This window comes from Elgaria multicarinata, chromosome 10 (assembly GCF_023053635.1).
Source record: "Elgaria multicarinata webbii isolate HBS135686 ecotype San Diego chromosome 10, rElgMul1.1.pri, whole genome shotgun sequence".
NCBI classification, from domain to species: Eukaryota; Metazoa; Chordata; class Lepidosauria; order Squamata; family Anguidae; genus Elgaria; species Elgaria multicarinata.
The window spans coordinates 84178759-84198486 of NC_086180.1; the positions used below are offsets into that span (position 1 = coordinate 84178759).

Genomic DNA, 19728 nt, shown 5'->3' on the forward strand with positions numbered 1-19728 from the left:
TCATAAGGATTGCAGCGTTATTTTTCTAATTTGCATTGAGGTCATGAGAAACTTAGAGACCTTTTCGGTTATATGGGAGGACACATCCCTTAAACAGATTATGTATTTTGTAAAGCTGATAAAGCTTGATGGAGGCATTTCTAGGACTACGTCTGAAGGATTAATTCAGTCTTTCCTGCCTGTTGTTCATAACACAAGCATGTGTTATACATAGGCATGGGTGTGTTCCTACACTAGACTTACTCTTTGGTTTGTATGGGGAAAGTTGCCTCAGCATATATTTTAGAGGCAAAGTCAAATTCTGGAAAATGTTTGGCAAATTGTTCCTTTAATAAGAATGTCTGCTATACTGACTATGTCCTTGAAAAACTGTGATAAAATAAGAGTCAAAGTTCATTTTTAAGAAAATGGGAAACAGTTTTGATTAGATAATCAATAAATCAGTGAAGTATAAAAATGACAGTCACCAAGTTAATTGCAGATATAAAAACAGAAGAAGAGGGAAAGCTTGCCTTTTTCCTTGGTGATTGCCACCATAAAGATATTTCAAGGAAATAAATCAATGTGACAGTTACAATAGCATTAATACCTTTGGGAATTTATTATGTAAGAGAAACGAAATAGTTGGTAAACGCTCTAGTCCTAAAAGATACATTCTTTACCTCAGCACTTGTTGGCAGTCCCTTAAATTTTATTTCTTAAAATATAGTATCACACCATGACATTTGTAAATCACACTTTTCTCAGATAGGTTTTACATTTACTACCCTAAACATTACTGCATTGTGACAATAAAATTAAGAGACAACATTTTGCTCATTAATGAAACACAAGAGAGATCTGTGACAGAATAAGGGGACATTTTAAAAACATTTAATAGCTTTTCTTCAGACATTTGGGAACTAGAAAAACATAACAGAAGATACAGTCTGGGCATTCTGTCAATAGATGCTGGACATCTGGGTAGTATGCTGTTGGCTTGACCATGGTTACATAATTTTATTAGGCCTTTGAATAAATGTTAGCCTCAATTTGCTGTTTTGTTAGTCCAGATTGCCCCCGCATTAACAGATAAAATATACAGACAAAAGTCTTGAAGCTGCACAATGAAGATGTCTTAGCCCCAAAGACAGGGAAATAATCAAGAAATGTATGAGCCTAAGCATGAGTGACCTGTTCTATGTACAGCCCCCCTGCTGTAAACCTGGAATAACAGTGATGAATCTACAAGGTCACATATTTGACTGGTTCTAATTTTCTGCTCTGTTAGGTATAGTTTTTAGCTGAATTATACAAGCATGCATCTTGAGAGTTACAATGGTAAATCAGACCACCTGTCTAAACTATATTGACTCCTTCCTTATAAATAAGATGGAAAGGTTTATGGAGTTTTGAAGGCCATTTGTTGCCTTTTCATGAGCAGTAATGTGTGTGAATGTCTAAACCTCTAGATTATCTATTCTAAGAATCAGAAGTAAATTTTATCATTGTTTAATAAATTAGGACATTCTAAAACTTCAGCAACAAACTGAAAGTTCCCAGTGTACCATTCAAAAGGAGCTAAACACTGAGATGCAGATTTTCATAATTTATTACTTTTTTTCAGCATACCTAGTTTTGCCATTTTGTACATAACCTGCTATTCCAAGTTTACAGGAGGGAGGCGTCACTGAAATGGAGCAGGTCACTCACTCTGAGGCTGATACATTTCTTCCAATTCGACAGTAGGTAAACAATTGTTCAGTTTTTCTGAATTGGCTAGACCCATCAATGGCTTCTCTATAAAAGTCTTCCTTAATTCAGCACATATAATATAATGAAGTACGTAGTGACAAACAGTGCTTGAAGTGAGTAGGGATGCCATCCTACTTCTTTTCAGGTGGACCTATAACTATTCTTTTCAGGTGGACATCATTAGACTAACCATTCAACCTCCTTTTTTGCTCCACTCTGAGATCATCCTACGTCCTTCAAAGCCATCCCACTTCCTTATTTCTGGCAGTCATTTTTAATTGACTGGTCTCCACAGGTACTTAAATGTTGTGCAGTTGGAATGTTCTGGTAATGCCCCTCACCATATGGAGAGGACTTTGTTGTGATCCTTAGTACAAAAACAGTGCTTCACATGGCAATTGATGCCTGGTCATGAAAATAATTCCTCAGTTCAAAGGTAGGCAACCTGGTGCCCTTCAGATATTTTGAATTACAACTGTAATAATCCCTATCCAGCATGGCCAATGATCAGGAAAAAATTGGGAAATGGTCCCAAACATCTGGAGGGCACCAGGTTGTCTACCCCTGCTCCAGAGCATCAACAGCTGTGATCAACTGGACATGATAACTACAATGAGTTTCACATTTCCTCTGTGTCCAAATTAGAAAAATGCTCCCTCATCCTGTTTTTAATTTTTTCTTCCTTTTATTAAACAAGACTTGTGTCTTAGATTTCTGCAACTGATATAGAATGCACATTTTTTTCTCTTGTTGAATTATCCAATTATTCCTAGGTGTACTCTTTTCTTGTTCTAAGCTGCATTGTCCTCTTAATGTGTTCTTATTCACTGTAAGCAGTTTAAAATAATATTGATTGATTGATTGATTGCATTTATATACTGCCCCATAGCCGAAGCTCTCTGGGTGGTTTGCAAAAGTTAAAAACACTGAACATTAAAAAGTATACAAAATTTAAAACCATCAAAAATATAAAAACAACAGTATAAAACAACTGAGCCCTCCAGTATAGAACAGAGACGTTGGACAGCCCCTCCCCAGACTGCAACACCTAGGGGAGAGGGAGAGAGAGAGAGAGAGAGAGAGAGAGAGAGAGAGAGAGAGGAGGGGTCCAGCTGGTGGGCTTCAGAAGTCAGGAGCCTCGCCTGCCACAAAGACAGTGAAAGTACTCAGTATATGAAAGATGACATAAGACTAGAGTATCAGACATGAATCCCACCTCCATTCTAATACATGCTCATAGAGCACCACTAATGCCCTTAATTTTTTTTATTATTGTTTTTCTTCATGGTGTTTTCAATCATTCTGCCCCTATCAGTCCCAAGATCTCAGTCCCAAAATTTAATTAGAAAAAATCTTTTCATACATAGAGATGGGGAAATCAAATTTCCCCCATTGCTTCTTATAAAATCCATACCTTTCAAGGATCTCATTACTTTCAACTCTGTTGAGGTTAGAGGGCAAGTCCATTTAGTTCTTTGTGAGTGACCTCAAATAATGGAACTGACTTCACTGGTGACCCTAATTAACTGAAACCACTAATTTGTTCAATAAACTGCTCATCAAATGACCATTTATGATGCGAAGGGCAGTTCCCGAAAACAAGCTTAGTGTAGTTGACATTTAGCAGTTCTCTTTGACAGATCACTCCATAATCTCTCTGTAGTCAACTGAAACCTATTTGAGCAGAGAACAGCAGCACAGCAACAGAATCAGCATATGACTGTATGTTTATTTTGAAAGCAAAAACTCACATGTGAAAATAGGTTTTGTTTCATCATTCTGGAATCTAATAGTTTAATAGAAGGTGGCTGTTCGACATCTAATTCTTGTGTCTGCCTGTACAGAGTTTTCTAATTATTTGTTGCTGTTTGTGCTCTATAACTTTGACCATAGTTTATCCTGTCAGACTGACAAAAGCCACATCTAATTGTTTGGTTGAGCCTTAAGTGTATTTGCGATCAAGTGGCCGAAGGCCATACACTTATTCTTCTCCCTCTTAAAATCTCACCTACTCTTCTGAGATATCGTTTGAAGAGCCTTTTCTTCCAGTTTATGACATAAGAAACAGGCATTAAGTTTTGAAGTAATGCCCGGTGAGCTAATTTAGGCAGTAGTTTAGTGTTGGGCCTGTTTTGCTTCCATATCTGAATAATTGGACTGTGATTCACGCACCCCTTTCTGTAAAAATCTTACTCCGCACGTTTATCTGTGAAGACATTTTTTTCCTAGAATGAGTGCCAACTAATAGGCATTTTTCTAAAAGATCTCAGCAAGCAGAATTTCTTTTCCAGGAAGTTTGTTAGAATACAGTCTTTGGATTAGTCTCTTAACCTCAGAGGACATTATGGTTCACCATGGGTTAGTCTCCACCAATTTTGGAAATTTAATAAGGAGATGTAAAGCCAATAGCTGATGTGCCCCTTTAGTTAAAAGAGTTATTGGAAGTAGGCTTCCCACCTTTCTAACATTATTTTGGCAGCCAGATCCAGTACTCAAATTATGAGGAAAATATAGGGGCCTTTAATGAAATAAACTATCTCCCAATTTTAGACAAATCATGCTGCCCCCTACCCCATGACTCCTCTGTAATTTCAGCAGTGCATCCAACCCATTTTACACTGCCTTTGAACTATATGTCACAAACTTTCAGGTTTTTCTTATGTTGCTGTCCATAGCACAGCTATGAAGCAGAGATTGCCAGCCCTTTGCCAATCTTTCACTGCTTCTCCTTTTGCCATTATTTCTGCATATAAGATCTGCAAAGATGGTATTCCTCCAACAGTGAAACTCCTTTGGTTCATGTCTCTTGTAAACAGATAATATAATAAACAACAATAGAAACCTTTCTCCATATTGTGTTCCCTTTAATATTCTATTATATGATTTTAATCGGGGCAGCTAAAGCTTCAAAATTAGCCAGTATTTAATATTGCTTTCCCCTGCCTCATTTTTCAGCACTGTCTTCATGCCTTTTGGGCCTCAGGGCTCTAGGTACCAGTCTTGATCTTCCTGCATTCTGTTTGTCTCTTCTGCTGGGTTTTAAGTTTCCACTGAACTTCAATTGTATTTGGGTCAGTCAGACAGGACGGCACTCTGCTTTATCTGGCATTTGTGAGGACCTCATTCATCCCAGGATTTCTGCAGATGTTCAAATGTCAGGGAGTCCCACTCAACAAATTGTAAACCGCCCAGATTTTGTAAACCGCCCAGAGAGCTTCGACTATGGGGCGGTATAGAAATGCAATAAATAAATAAATTGCTTCTTCCAGAGCTGTCATGCCATATTTTTCCGGGTTAATAACAGCTTTGTGATATATATTTTTCACAGCTGGAAAAGTGGTATAGAAAAGGGGGAAGGGGGTAGGGTCAGGGGCGTGGTGTGGTGTGGGTGGATCAAGAGAATTTATTTATTTATTTATTTATTTATTACATTTCTATACAGCCCAATAGCCGGAGCTCTCTGGGCAGTTCACAAAAATTAAAAACATTCAAAGTATAAAACAACAGTATAAAATCATAATATAAAATACAATATAAAAGCTCAACCAGATAAAAACAGCAGCAATGCAAAATTACAAATTTAAAACACCAAGTTAAAAATTATTTATAGACTGTTAAAATGCTGGGAGAATAAAAAGGTCTTCACCTGGCGTCTAAAAGCATATAATGTAGGTGCCAAGCGAACCTCCTTAGGGAGCTCATTCCACAGCCGGGGTGCTACAGCAGAGAAGGCCCTCCTCCTGGTAGCCACCTGCCTCACTTCCTTTGGCAGGGGCTTGCGGAGAAGGACCCCTGAGGATGACCTTGGGCAAATCCTAAGAGAAGCTTAGGATCCAAAGACCTCTCAGACCCTGACCACATCCCCACCATGGGAGACTATTTAAAACAGCCGTAGAGCTGGTCTAAATTATTTCTCTAATGAGAGGGAAACAGCTTAAATTGGGGGTGAAATCAGAGGTCAGTGCTCCTATCTCCCTTCCACACTGCCCACAGCAGCTCAGCAGGGCTTTTGAAATGTTGGAGCTGTTTGACTGAACTGTTGGAATGTCCTCTTAGTGAATTAAGAACTCAGGGCTCGAGAGTTACTACTAGTTTACATCTGTCCGATGTCTCCCATCTCTTTAAGCAACTTCTGTACTGACTTGCCAGTCAAAACACAAAGTGTTGTTAACATCTCATATGAATTATTATTATACGTACTTGTGCCTCTGAGCAAGGTTTGCCAGAGGAGAGAAGCACTGGTGTTGCTTAAAAATGAGGCATCATCCAGAGACTGCATTCCTAAAATGGAATCAGTCACAGCAGTAACTGGATCGATTGCTATTGACCTCAAGCCATAAAAGGAATTTGCAATGGATATTACCTCAGCAAGATTCAGAAAATGCTGTCATTAAGGCTTGCTCATGGTTGGCAGAAAAATCTTTAGCCTCTGTGATTCTCTGCTACCATCCCCACCTATTTGTGTCATCAAGTAAGTAAATGAATCAACGTTCTCCAGGTGTCAACACACAATGCCAATTTTGAAAGAATAAATTTCAGCCATCCCTAACCCACTGATGGAGTACCATTGTTTAGTTGCTAAACTTTAGTTTATCTAGGGGGGGGAAAGGAAGATTTGCAACCCTACTATCACGTAGTAACATTTTAACATACTTGAACAACCTACACTTTATTTCAAACCACCGTCACTGCCCCGCACACAATTCCTTATATTTCCAAAATACCTATAACAGGGGAAATTGAGAGCCGGTGTAGTGGCTAAAATGTTGGACTGGGAGTCCGGAGATCTGGGTTCTAGTCCCCACTCAGCCATGGAAACCCACTGGGTGACTTTGGGCCAGACACACACTCTCAGCCCAGCCTACCTCACAGGGTTGTTGTTGTGAGCATAAAATGGAGAGGAGGAGGATTATGTACGCTGCCTTGGGTACCTTGGAGGGAAAAGGGGGGAATATAAAATAAATAAATAAATAAATAAATAAAATTGACCTCTATGATCTATATTCAAACCTTGTCAATGAGGAATTCAGCAAGGAACCACAACCTTAGACGGAAACAATCCATTGTGCTATACTTGAGGATTTGTAAAGTAGGTTTTTCCTGCACGCCCTAATGGACCTGTGCAGACTTGGAAGCTGTACTTCAGATGATGCCAAGAACATTGCCTCCAGCTATTACTGTTGCTAATGAGGCTAAGCCTCACTAGCTAAGCTTGTTTGGAACTGAGAACATCTTCAGACAGGCATTTTTGTGTGCAATCATCATGGTTTGATCACTGTTTCCCCCGCGAGCTTTACACGATGCTGTTGCCATGCAGCTGTTGTGTCCCATCCCCCCCGCCTTCATTTATTATTTTGCTATGGGGAAAGTACGGTAATTTTGGCAGTCGTGTGATGAAACCGCCATCATTTCCCCATGTAATCCTTCCATTGCGCTATGTCCTGCTTTGTGTGGGCAGGTGTTGGGTGGTGCTGCGTTGACATCAGTACTGATGAAGATCAGTTGGGAGGGTCTGCATCCCTCCACAGCTCTGTATTTCAGGAATGCCTAAGCAGATGGACAGGGGATGGCGCTTGCAATGGATGTGAGCACATGCAACCGTGTTATTGTTGCTTTTAGAGCATTTTCAGTAGGGATGTGCTCCGCTCCGATTAGAATCGGAGAATCAGAAGCGAATTGGCCTGCTCCGCCTTGCCCAGAGGTGGAGTAGAAGCAGACCGCAGACCCTTAGAAGCATGGCGAACAGAAGCAGCCATAGGAGAAGCGCTTCTCTTTTCGCGGAGCGATCCGCCCACCATTTTGGATAATTTCACCCATAGGATTGCATTGCGGGAAAAATTAAGGCATAACTGTGTTGTTTTTAAAGCTATCTTTCTGAAATTTCTTGTGCTTAGAGAGTTGTGGCTGGGGGTCATTTTGAGCCTACTCTCAGCACTCTGTGTGATGCGGTTCGCTTGCTATATATTTTTTTGAAAATCGGGTAAAAAAAGCGGGAGAGGTACCTTTTTGAAGTGCTGAGAGGCAGATTCATGATCACATGATCCCAAAGTTGGAGGAGGGGATAGGCAAAATGGGATACTAGTAACTTGGGATACTGGGAAACTTCTCTTTCTTAGTCTGAACGGACTTTTCCCAGTGTTTTTTAAAACAGTAGCCCCACCAAATGCACAAACACAACCTGAAATCATATACTAAGCAAATAAATAACAGATAAGAAACACAGCACTGCTACCCACCCTAACCTTGGTGAACAACTGAATAGATGTGGTGCAAGGGGAAGAGGTCCCCTAGGGCATGTGGACGTGCCCAGTGCACACACACTGTGTCCTGCCCTTGGAGGGTCATCAGAGCCCTCCAAAGAGTAACCAGTGGAGACTAATGCCTGTCATGAGTTGAAATGACAGGTAGCTTCTTAAGACTGGTACTTACTTAGGACCAGTCAAAATTTGGCATATCCCCCTCCCCCTGGGCATGTCCACTTTCCTCTTACTGGTAAAAGACAGACATAGCCTTTTAAAAAAAATTCTTCTTGTTGTTTATTCAGCAATACTGCTGCTTTTAATTCCACACCTCCTTTGTTTGTTTATTTATTTATTTATTCCATTTTATATTTACACCCCATAGCCCAAGCTCTCCTGGCTTTTCCTCTTCAGTGAAGTCAGGCAGGCTTTCATTGTGGTTCAACTCCTTATTGTTGTTGTTGTTATTATTATTGCTATTAACATTAATTAGTACTGCTATTAACATTATTATTTTGTTGTTTAGTAATGGCTGTGATCACAGTGCAGTCAATCAACTTTGAAGCAAGGATCACAAAGCTTTACTCTTATCCTCCTAGCCTCCTAGTTATGGGATGCAAAAGAAAAGGCATCTCTCTGTGCTGCTCCCACCTCACAGGGATGGTTTGCATTACTGGCTTTGAAACTATCCTTGGCTCACTTCCTTATGCCCCCAGAAATGTCTGCTGCCTGCCTGCCTTCCCTCCCTCCTCCCCTGCCCGCCTCGCAGGTATGGTTTGTGTGTGTCTTGCTTTGACTCGGGGATAAGTCCTTCCTGCGCTCACTTAGACTTTTTGAAGTTCCAAATCAATTTTTCAAGTGTGGAAGAAGATTCATATAGGTTTATCTACTCCCCAATTCATGGCATGTTGAGATTTCCTTTAAAATGGCCTCATTGAGCTGCCTGCAGCTTTAAATCCCTGAGAAACTGGGGTGTCCGATTTTCAAAAATTCCCAAAAAATCAGGGGAAGCTTGGATTGGCTTGAGTCTTGGCATGGTGTGTATACATCCATGAGGTGTCATGGTGCCGAACTTGAGGTTTCTAACATGAAAATTGACGGAGATATAGAAAGGGGTGTTGGAATTGGGGTTAGGGGTGCTGCGTTGGAGGTTAAAGCCCCCCCAAAATCAGGGGATGATGGAATCTGCTTGAAACTTGCCATGACTGCGGATGTGCCTGCTTCCAAGTTTTTATCTGTCAAAATGTCAGAGAACAGTCCATGTCTGAAAATGGGGTGTCCGATTTTCAAAAATTCCCCAAAAATCAGGGGAGGCATGGATTGGCTTGAGTCTTAGCATGCATGTGTATACATGGATAAGCTATCATGGTGCCGAGTTTGAGGTTTCTAACATGAAAATTGATGTAGTTCTAGCATGGGACTTGATTTGGGGTGAGTTAAAAGGTTAAAGCCCCGCCAAAAATCAGGGGATGATGGGATTTGCTTGAAACTTGCCATGAATGTGGATCTAGATGGCATCTGTGAGGGTGCCCACTTCAAAAAAATTTATATGTCAAAATGTCTGAGAACAGTCCATGTCTGAAAATGGGATGTCCGATTTTCAAAAATTCCCCAAAAATCAGGGGAGGCTTGGATTGGCTTGAGTCTTGGCATGCATGTGTATACATGGGTAAGCTATCATGGTGCTGAGGTTGAGGTTTCTAATGTGAAAATTGACGGAGATATCAAAAGGGGTGTGAATTGGGGTTATGGGTGATGCGTTAGAGGTTGAAACCCCGCCAAAAATCAGGGGATGATGGGATTTGCTTGAAACTTGCCATAAATGTGGATCTAGATGGCAGCTGTGAGGGTGCATGCTTCCAAGTTTTTATCTGTCAAAATGTCAGAGTAAATCCCATGTCTGAAAATGGGGTGTCCGATTTTCAAAAATTCCCCGAAATTCAGAGGATGCTTGGATTTGCTTGAGTCTTGGCATGCGTGTGTATACGTCCATGAGGTGTCATGGTGCCAAACTTGAGGTTTCTAACTTTCACAGAAAAAAAGTTGTAGGGTTTTTTGGATTTCTATGCAAGCCTATTGGGGGGGAAGCGGAGCTCCGATCCGGATCTGGAGCTTCGCAGCGAAGCAGAGCGGACCCGATCCGGAAATTGCGGATCTGGAAGAGAAGCAGATCGGGGGGGGTCCGTGCACACCCCTAATTTTCAGACGGCAGGAAAATCGCATGGCTTGGAAGCATTGGTCAGAGCTGCAAAGATGCTCTTACAGGGTCAATACTGGTTTGAATGTGGGGTTGGGGGAGACAGACCTCTGAACACACAGGCTTCTGAACATGTAGACTTCTGAACATGCGAGGGAACAGCACTTAGCAATGGGATGGGGGCTGCTCTACGGGGGCTGTTCGGAAAACTTTCAGCCCTTTCTATTCAGTCCTCACATGCACACACACAGGAGAGAAGCGTAGCCCCCTTCAACACAGTCCTCTCTCCCAGTGTATACATAAACAAGAAAAATGTAACCTGTTGCTTTTACAGGGTCATAACTGACGTGCATGGGGGTGGGGGTCTCCAATGACGCAGACTTCTGAACTTGTGAGGAAGTGTTTCATTTCACTCTGAGAGAGGGGAGGGGCTATGCCAGAGGGGTGGACAACCAATAACATCCTTCCAGGCTCCACCCACCCTTGCAAACGGCATGTAGTGTTACGCATAAAAAGAAAAACTGGCTGTATAAAGACCCTGCTTAAATCCCGAAAAGAAGCCAGAACAGGAAGAAGTGGTAAGTTACAGGAGAAAATGCCCTGTCCGAAGGTGCCCTGAGTCTAGTCAGATAAGCCTAGATTTTATCTTGGGATGGAGACGGAATGCCCATGCAACATTAACTGGCGCTATCTGGCTGGTGGCAATGTGGTGTAATGGTTAGAGTGTTGGACTGGGGAGACCTGAGTACAAGTCTTCACTTAGCCATGAATCTTAACTGACTTTAGGCCAGTCACTGACTCTCAGCCTAAATTACCTCACAGAGTTGTGGTGAGAATAAAATATTGAGGAGGAGGATCATGTACACTATGTTGGACTCCTTGGAGGAAAAGATGGGTTATGTTGTGTTTCTCAAAACTTCCTGCCTTCTTGGGAGTCAATAACAAGGCCTGCTAAGTAATCCACAAAGCTTTATTCAAGCAATAAACGTCTCTTCCCACCTGAAGAGAGTCTAATCTCTAGGAACTTTCCCCTAGGCAAAACGATGCAAACTAAGAGAGACAATTGTCCTTTCAAGAAGAATGGAAAGCCTTTTCCCAAGATGCGTTAATTCAGAGGGACTAGTTCTGAGGCAGCTTCTGATGAGATGCGAGCCGGGCTGACTTTCTCTCACCTTCCTTTAGCTCTGCCTGTTTTAGTTTGCTGCGTACTCTAGGATCAGCTAAACTCCCCTGTGCTCTTCCCCTCGGAAGAATGTTGGCTTCCCACTGGCTGTGTATTATTTACCCTTGACGAGATAAGCTCAGGAGAGGGTTCACTCCCAGCTGGTGAAGAGCCCGTGAGAGCTTTCTCCGCCGCTGGCACAGGCTGGCCTGTTTCTGGCGCCCACTCCTCTACTTCAGAGTCTGATTCTGATTGATCACCTGAAATACCTTCTTCCAACCCAGGGGGAGCAGGGCTAGGCATGGCAGGTTATAAATCTAATAAATAAAAATTAATAAGGTGGACTATCCTGACAGCAGGAAGGTCTGGGAGGATTTCTCTCTCCTCTCTTGGTTACTGGTCTAATTTCTACAGTCTACAAAGAGACAGTCATTTTCTGAAATAAGAGACAACCATTTACTTTCTCTGCTCTCTCCCTCTGCCCCACACATCCCCACTGCCCCCCCCATGCATAGGTGTCTCAGTCAGCGTATCAACGTTCAGCCTGGTTGCAATATCTTTAGAGAGATACAGTGCTATTTGCAAACCTTTGCAATCTCGGGTCTGGCAGACAAAATCACATGCCTTGAAGGTAATTGCCACAACCTGGTGCATCTCCTTTACCATCATGACACCATACCCAATCTACAGCACGTTGATACCAGTCAACAACAACACTGCGAACATGTGTCGCCACAATTGGCCAAGCAAAGTCATGCAGCAGTCTTGGTAAGAACATGTCAACTGTATGTCTTTTTTTTAATAGCATCTGTTAGGAAATGGGATTAGATGGTATTAGAACTGTTACATTCAAATCTGCCAAATTATGGATAGTCTAGCAATTCATCTTGCCAGTGGGGAAATATAAGTATATCTAGGGGGTGCTTCTGGATCCATCGCTCCAAATGACAGCCCAGATAGATGCAACGGCCAGGAGTGCCTACTATCAGCTTCGGCTGATACGCCAGCTGTGACCCTTCCTAGAGTTGGAAGACCTTAAGACGGTAGTGCACACGCTGGTAACTTCAAGGCTCAACTTCTGCAATGCGCTCTACATAGGGCTACATTTGTGCTTAGTCCGGAAACTTCAACTAGTTCAAAATATGGCAGCCAGGCTGGTCACCGGTACACCTAGGGGTGACCACATTACACCAGTTTTAAAATCTCTTCACTGGCTGCCAATTAGTTTCTGGGCAAAGTATAAAGTGTTGGTTATCACCTTTAAAGCCCTACATGGTTTGGGTCCAGGCTACCTGCGGGATCGCCTTCTCCCACACACTCAGGTCCTCTGGGAAGAATTTACTCCAGTCAACAAGAACAAGGCTGACAACTAGTACCCAGAGGACCTTTTCCTCTGCCACTCCCAGATTATGGAATGACCTGCCGGGAGAGATTCATCAATTTAACAGTCTTCTGAATTTTAAGAAAGCTATAAAGACTGATCTCTTCTGGCAGGCCTACCCAGCTGAATTTTAAGATGCCTTTTAATAATGTGCTGCTTTTAATGATGTATTAGTTTTGAATGTTTTAATTATATGTATTTTATGGTGTTTGCATTTGTGTTGTACCCCACCCTCGATCTGGAGGAAGAGCCAGGTAACAAATAAATAAATAAATTATTATTATTATTATTATTATTATTATTATTATTATTATTATTATTGATATCTTGCCTGCATTAAAAATCAAGAAATAACTTTATAATCATAGAGACGTAGTAACGCAGGACATAATTCAACCCTAATCCCATACATAGCTCCTAGAGTTGCAGGAAGCTAGCCTTTTTCTCTCCCTCCCGCTTCCCAATGGACCGATTCATGCGCCTTAGAGCAACCCAGCCATTACTTGCTACAGAAGAGTGATAAATTTCTCCTACATGTGGTCCATGGTCTGGATACACAGGTAGCCTGCATTCATAGGTCTGGGAAAGAGCAGCGCCAATGCATGTACATATGGGAGTTGTACAGTGGTGAGAAAGGTTTGTGAACTCCGTAGGACTGTCACATATTTCCAACCTAAAATGTTATTAGATCTTAATCTAAACCAATAATCCCTGATAAAGGACAACAGATACCACGATTAAACAAATGACACACAAACAATGTTTTTTTCAACATTTATTTATCCACAACTGATTCAACATTCAATATCCATGTGTGAAAAAGTATGTGAACCTTTATATTCAGTACCTGATAGCACCTCCTTCAGCAGCAATGACTTTAAGCAAACTCAAGCTCTCATATCAGTTTTGAGGAATTTTGGCCCATCCCTCCTTACAGAACTGCTTCAACTCAGTGACATTTGAGGGCTTTTTTGCACGAATAGCTCACTTCAGGCCCTGCCACAACATTTTGATGGGGTTTAGGTCTGAACTTTGTTTCAGCCATTCTAAATCATGGAATTTCTTCCTCCACAGCCATTCTTGCATAGTTTTGCTTGTATATTTAGGATAATTGTCTTCTTGCATGATCCACTTCTGGTTCAGCTATAGCTCACAGATGGGTGACCTGACATTCTCTTCTAGAATCTTCTGATACACTGCAGAATTCATGGTTGTCAATTATTAGGGTGACCATATGAAAAGGAGGACAGGGCTCCTGTATCTTTAACAGTTGCATAGAAAAGGGGATTTCAGCAAGTGTCATTTGTATATATGGAGAACCTGGTGAAATTCCTTCTTCATCACCACAGTTAAAGCTGCAGGAGCTATACTAGCGTGACCAGATTTAAAAGAGGGCAGGGCACCTGCAGCTTTAACTGGTGTGATGAAGAGGAAATTTCACCAGGTTCTCCATATATACAAATGACACCTGGTGAAATTCCTTTTTCAATACAACTGTTAAAGATACAGGAGCCCTGTCCTCCTTTTCATATGGTCACCCTATCAATGATGGCGAGCCATCCAGGTCCTGAGGCAGCAAAGCATGCCCAACAACCACCATGTTTGATGGTTGGGATGAGGTTCTTCTATTCAAACTAAATTTTTGGATTTTTCTGTTCAGAAAACATTGTTCCAGAAGTCTTGGGGATCTTCTATGTGATCTTTAGTGAACTTCAGACAGACAGCAATGTTCTTTTTAGAGAGCAGTAGTTTCTTCCTGGCTATCCTCCCATGAACACCATTCTTGTTCAGCATTTTTCTGATCATTGAACACTCACATTAGCCAAGGCAAGAGTGAACTGTAGATCTTTGGATGTTACTCTGTGGTTCTTTTTGACTTCCTGGATGATGCACTGGTTTGTTCTTGGAGAGGTTTTGGTAGGATGATCATTCCTAGGTAGAGTGACTGTGGTTTTGAACCTTCTCCATTTGTGGACTGGTGGAGCCCCAAATCTTTAGAAGTTATTTTGTTACCCTTTCTAAAATGATCAGCAGCAATAACTGCTTTTCTGAGATCCACAGAGATGAATTTTGATCATGACATGATGTGTTTCCACACAATTGTATGGTGAAGACCAAACTCACAAAATTTCTGATCCTTTATAGGGTGGGGTTTCTCAAACTCACCCCTGAAGATCTAATTACTTAAATACCTGATTCTAATTATTCCCTTTAATTGAGCTGATTCAACCAGGGTTCACGTACTTTTGCACATACCTGGACTCTTAAGGTATGTGCCTAATTTAAACATTGTTTTATTTCACAAGGCACAGAATTGGTTAATATTTATTTATTTATTTATTTACAATATTTATGTACCGCTCTCCATTCAAAATTTCAGAGCAGTGTACAAGATAAAATTCAATAAAAACAGAATATAAACCCTATTGGATATTTAGAAAAGGACTGGTTTTGATTCACGAAGGATATTATGGTGAAACTGTGGAATTTCTGGAATTATCATTAGGGTTCACAAGCTTTTTCTCACCACTGAATACAGATCACCTATAGCAATGTTTAGTGTGCAGCGGTGTGCAAAGGCTCTGGAAAGAGGAGGATGGAGCTCAAACGGGTCCATTAAATCATATGGGGATCCCTGTCTACAAGTGCACCTCTAGGAGTTACATATGTGGCAAAGTATGATCTCATGATCATAACTGCTTTACAATTACATATTTATTTATTTATTTATTTATTGCATTTCTAAACCGCCCCATAACCAAAGCTCTCTGGGCGGTTTACAAAAGTTAAAAACAGTAAACATTAAAAACAAATATACAAAGTTTAAAAACATAAAAAGCATAAAAACAACAGTATCCTTAGTAATAATCATGGGAGTAATTTCCATGGGAATTAGTAATTTCCATGGGAGGATGCAAAATTCACAGCAAGGGGCTCATGTCTCTATGTATGTACTTAGAGGTTCAATCATGCTGAAGAAGGCAGGTGATAGCCCACCTCACACACACAAGAGTTGAAGGTGGAAAGATAGAACCATCATTATCCAAGGTGTGCACACTGCCCCACTAGTGTCTGTATTCAAAGAGGTTATGCAGATTTTAGTAGCACTTCAAAACCTGAAAGTCCTGGTTGATCAGAGACAGTACTGGGTCTGAACAAGCATGTATGCATGGCCAAGGCAATGATGGATCCATCATAACTCTTTCAACTCTATTAAATATTTCTGCTTCTTTTCAGCCTGAGCTGCAAACCGCAAGCAATGATGGCTCTCTGGATCGTTTCCCATATGAAGCAGTGGCAAACCTAACTTTGACCCTGTATGTATACTTGATAGGAAGCAATAACCAATCCCGATTCCCTAACTGAATGTGTATGACACATTTATTTGCAAACACAAATTTCCACCCACTTATTTCACACTTTACATTTCCAAGAGCAAACCATGCCGGTTTATATGAAAAAAAAAATTCCAAAATTCACCATCAAGCAATACCTTTATTAGGACCAACCAAATATGAACAAAATTGTGGGCAGTTCTCTTTGGGTCTCTTCATCTGGCAAGTTGCTACAAAAAGCAACTTACCCGAAGGGGTGGGGGGAGGTGGATAGTGTTAAAGTCCAGACATCTGCATGGCCAAAGTCTTAAGCCAGAATACAGGTGTTATGCAGGCTTCAGGTTTCACCTAGAACTGTTGGGACAAACAAACATGTAATGGCTAAAGGTACATTTTAGAGCATGCCTGGAGTTGGAGGAAATTATGTGATTTGGCCCTGTTATTCCACATTCTGCTCTCTTCAAAACTATTATCTGTCTGCAGCCCCCAGTGAGTTTGAGAATTACAGAGCACTACACTGCTTTGAGCAGCAAACCAAATGAAATAAAAGGGGTAGGATCCAGTCATCCTACTGAAAGCCCCTGCAGGTTTCAGAACAAATACCTTGAAATGTCTACTGTGAAATCCTACAGGCAATACATCTGAATCGCCCATTATTGCTTTCTTTTCCACTGTGAACTGTAATAACTGCTACACTTGTGTGTGTTGTCGCTTTAAATCAAATTAGGGAAGCAAGAGGAGGCAGCTCCCTGAAAACCAACCAGAGTGAGAGGCTGGTAAGAATATGCAACTTCTCTAGTCTAACTCTTATTTGTGGCTTCTGCAGGTATATCTGCCAGCTGCTTATTCTTTTCCTTATCCCTGGGATTGTAATGACGATTGCATATGGCTTAATCTCTTTGGAGCTCTACAGAGGAATCAAATTTGATGTCAGTCAGAGGAAGTCCTCACGAGGTAATCTTTATGACTGAACACGCTCTCTTTCTTTCATTTTTACCGGTTTCAACGGAAGTTATCCATAGTAAAAGTCCACATCAGGCAGAGCAAATCTCAACCATTTTAGAATAATCTTGTAATTGTTTGCAGTTTACTAATCGTTCCTAGGAGGATTATTTGTGAAGAATTATTGAAACCATTATTCCTAATTTACACCATTATATAACCAGACTATTCTGGATCTTTTCCTCTGACATTTTTATTCAGTTAGAACAAGAACAGATACAACCTACAACAAATGCATTCAGAGTTCTACCACTGCCCCTTATAGGCATTATAAGAGAAGGAATTGAGAATAAAATGGCCAGTATCATACTGACCTTATACAAATCTATGGTGTGACCACACTTCGAATACTGTGTACAGTTCTCGTCACCACACCTAAAAAGGATATTATAGAGCTGGAAAAAGTGCAGAAAGGGGCAACTAAAATGATTAAGGGGCCGGAGCATCTCCCCTATGAGGGAAGGTTACATCAATTGGGATTATTTAGCTTGGAAAAAAGGAGGCTACAGGGAGACATGATAGAGGTGTACAAAATGATGCATGGTGTGGAGAATGTGGACAGGGACATATTTTTCTCCCTCTCTCAAAATACTAGAACCCAAAGGGGTCATCCCATGAAACTGATTGGTGGGAGATCCAGGACAAATAAAAGGAAGGACTTCTTCAAACAGCGTATAGTTAAGTTATGGAATTCACTTCCACAAGATGTAGTGATGGCCACCAATCTGGATGGCTTCAAAAGGGGGTTGGATAAATTCCTGGAGGCGAAGGCTATCAATGGCTACTAGCCCTGATGGTTGTGTGCTATCTCCAGTATTCGAGGCAATAAGCCTGTGTGCACCAGTTGCTGGGGAACATGGGTGGGAGGGTGCTGTTGCACACCATGTCTTGCATGTCCATGTCCCTGGTCGATGGCTGGTTGGCCACTGTGTGCACAGAGTGCTGGACTAGATGGACCTTTGGTCTGATCCAGCATCAGGGCTCTTCTTATGTTTTTATGTTCTTTCACAATGCATCTTTAACTTATAAGTCTGAGACAACAATTAATGAGGCATTTAGTTATGTCATTATGTTAAACATTCTAATAAACATCAGATACCAAATGCAATACCTGGACCACATAGGTGCTTACAGGGTAGGAATAGTTTGTGGGAGCTTAATTCTCTTCTTCCAATTTCCCCCAGTAAATGTCTTCCTCAGGGTGTTTTCATCTCAACCAGCTTTTCTTCCAGATTAGGGATCTGGCTAGGGAGAAAATCCATTAAATAGCTGAAGAGCTCGTATAGGGAAGAACCCCTTGTTTTAAAGTTGCATACAGACAGAACCGTAGATCTTCCAAAGAAAAAGGTTTTTCTATTATGCCACATACATCTGGTGGGCTCAATATTGCACGTACATGAGATCCAAATGTGCTAGTTAGCGAATAGCTCTGGTGCTCTAATCATTGTGCATGTTATTTCTGAGGATAGATTGCTTTAATATGTCATTAATATGTGATTAATTGGAAGTGAGGACTCCATATTGAAACATTTTTAACAAGTTACTTCATTGTAAGAGCATTTCCTTATGTTGACATCTACACCATTATCTTAAATTTACTCAAAGAATAATTGGTCATTTATCTATCTCAGCACCGAGCTGATGTGATACTATTGACTTCAGCGTTCCAGAACCTAGTAATATTTTAACAAGGATCCGAGAACTGTGTACCAAAAGCCAAAGACCCATCCTTCTAAAAGTCAACCTTTTGGGGTGCAAGATTGATGCTTGCCTCCCATTTCAATTCAGATGTGTGTGTGTTTCCAGTATCAGAAGCTTGTTGGGAAACAGTGCACTAGCCTGATCTCACAGAGCGGAGCTCAACATATGATTTTGCAATGATATATATATATATTCTCCTTCAGCAGCCCAGGGGTGGGTTTTGTGCCCTCGGAATGCTTTTACATGTTGAAAAAGCTTTGTTCAGGCATGTTGTGGTAGATGATTATGTGACCACTGCTATTCTGTGTGAACAGAAAGGAAAATTAGCACCACCATTAACAAATACGAAGACGGAGATGGATGCTACCTGCAGAAAAGCAAGAAGAAAAAGATGCCTCTTCAACAACTTTCCGCAAATAACGGCGACACAAAAATCAACCGGCCTAGAAGCAGCTGCTCCACTGCTAACTTGATGGCCAAGAAGCTGGTCATCAGAATGCTGATAGTCATTGTGATCTTATTCTTCATTTGCTGGACTCCAGTTTTCAGCGTCAATACCTGGCGTGCCTTTGACAACAGTTCAGCCATCCTACTTCTCTCAGGAGCCCCCATCTCTTTCATTCATTTGCTCTATTACACATCTGCCTGTGTGAATCCAATTATCTACTGCTTCATGAACAAGCGCTTCCGCTTGGGCTTTCTGACAACTTTCACCTGCTGTGCCAAGAAAAAACTCCCAGTGGTAAGAGCAGAGATGGCAGAGGATGAGGAAGGGAAGACAACCAGAGCGTCCCTTTCCAGGTACTCTTACACGCACATGAATGTGTCCGCTCCTCCATGAACATCTCCAATGGGGGTGGGGTCAGGGAATCAAGCATTCAGTCTCCTGCTACCACCTTGGCATATCTAACCCCTCTCTAATATGGTTTTGTACAAACTTCAGTAAAGTGGGTGTGTCAGAGTAGGAGACAAACAAT

At 41.4% G+C, this 19728-nt stretch overlaps 2 protein-coding genes across 4 annotated transcripts in view; one reads left to right on the forward strand and one right to left on the reverse strand.

The window, feature by feature from the left end:
* Nucleotides 1–19592, forward strand: part of CCKAR (cholecystokinin A receptor) — a 31423-nt gene extending 11831 nt beyond the window's left edge. The window contains exons 3-5 of the mRNA XM_063136295.1: nucleotides 11848–12100; nucleotides 16875–17002; nucleotides 19066–19592. Of these exons, the coding sequence (XP_062992365.1) occupies nucleotides 11848–12100; nucleotides 16875–17002; nucleotides 19066–19592 (908 nt within the window). The remainder of the gene's footprint in view (nucleotides 1–11847; nucleotides 12101–16874; nucleotides 17003–19065) is intronic.
* The window catches only part of RBPJ (recombination signal binding protein for immunoglobulin kappa J region), an 81475-nt gene continuing 78070 nt past the window's right edge, over nucleotides 16324–19728 (reverse strand). For 2 of the 3 annotated variants that reach the window (XR_010025931.1, XR_010025929.1), the window contains 2 exons: nucleotides 18162–18295; nucleotides 16324–16396 (listed from right to left, as the gene is read on the reverse strand). The gene's annotated coding sequence lies outside the window, so the exon portion shown is untranslated. The remainder of the gene's footprint in view (nucleotides 16397–18161; nucleotides 18296–19728) is intronic. The other variant, XR_010025930.1, reaches the window with a different exon arrangement.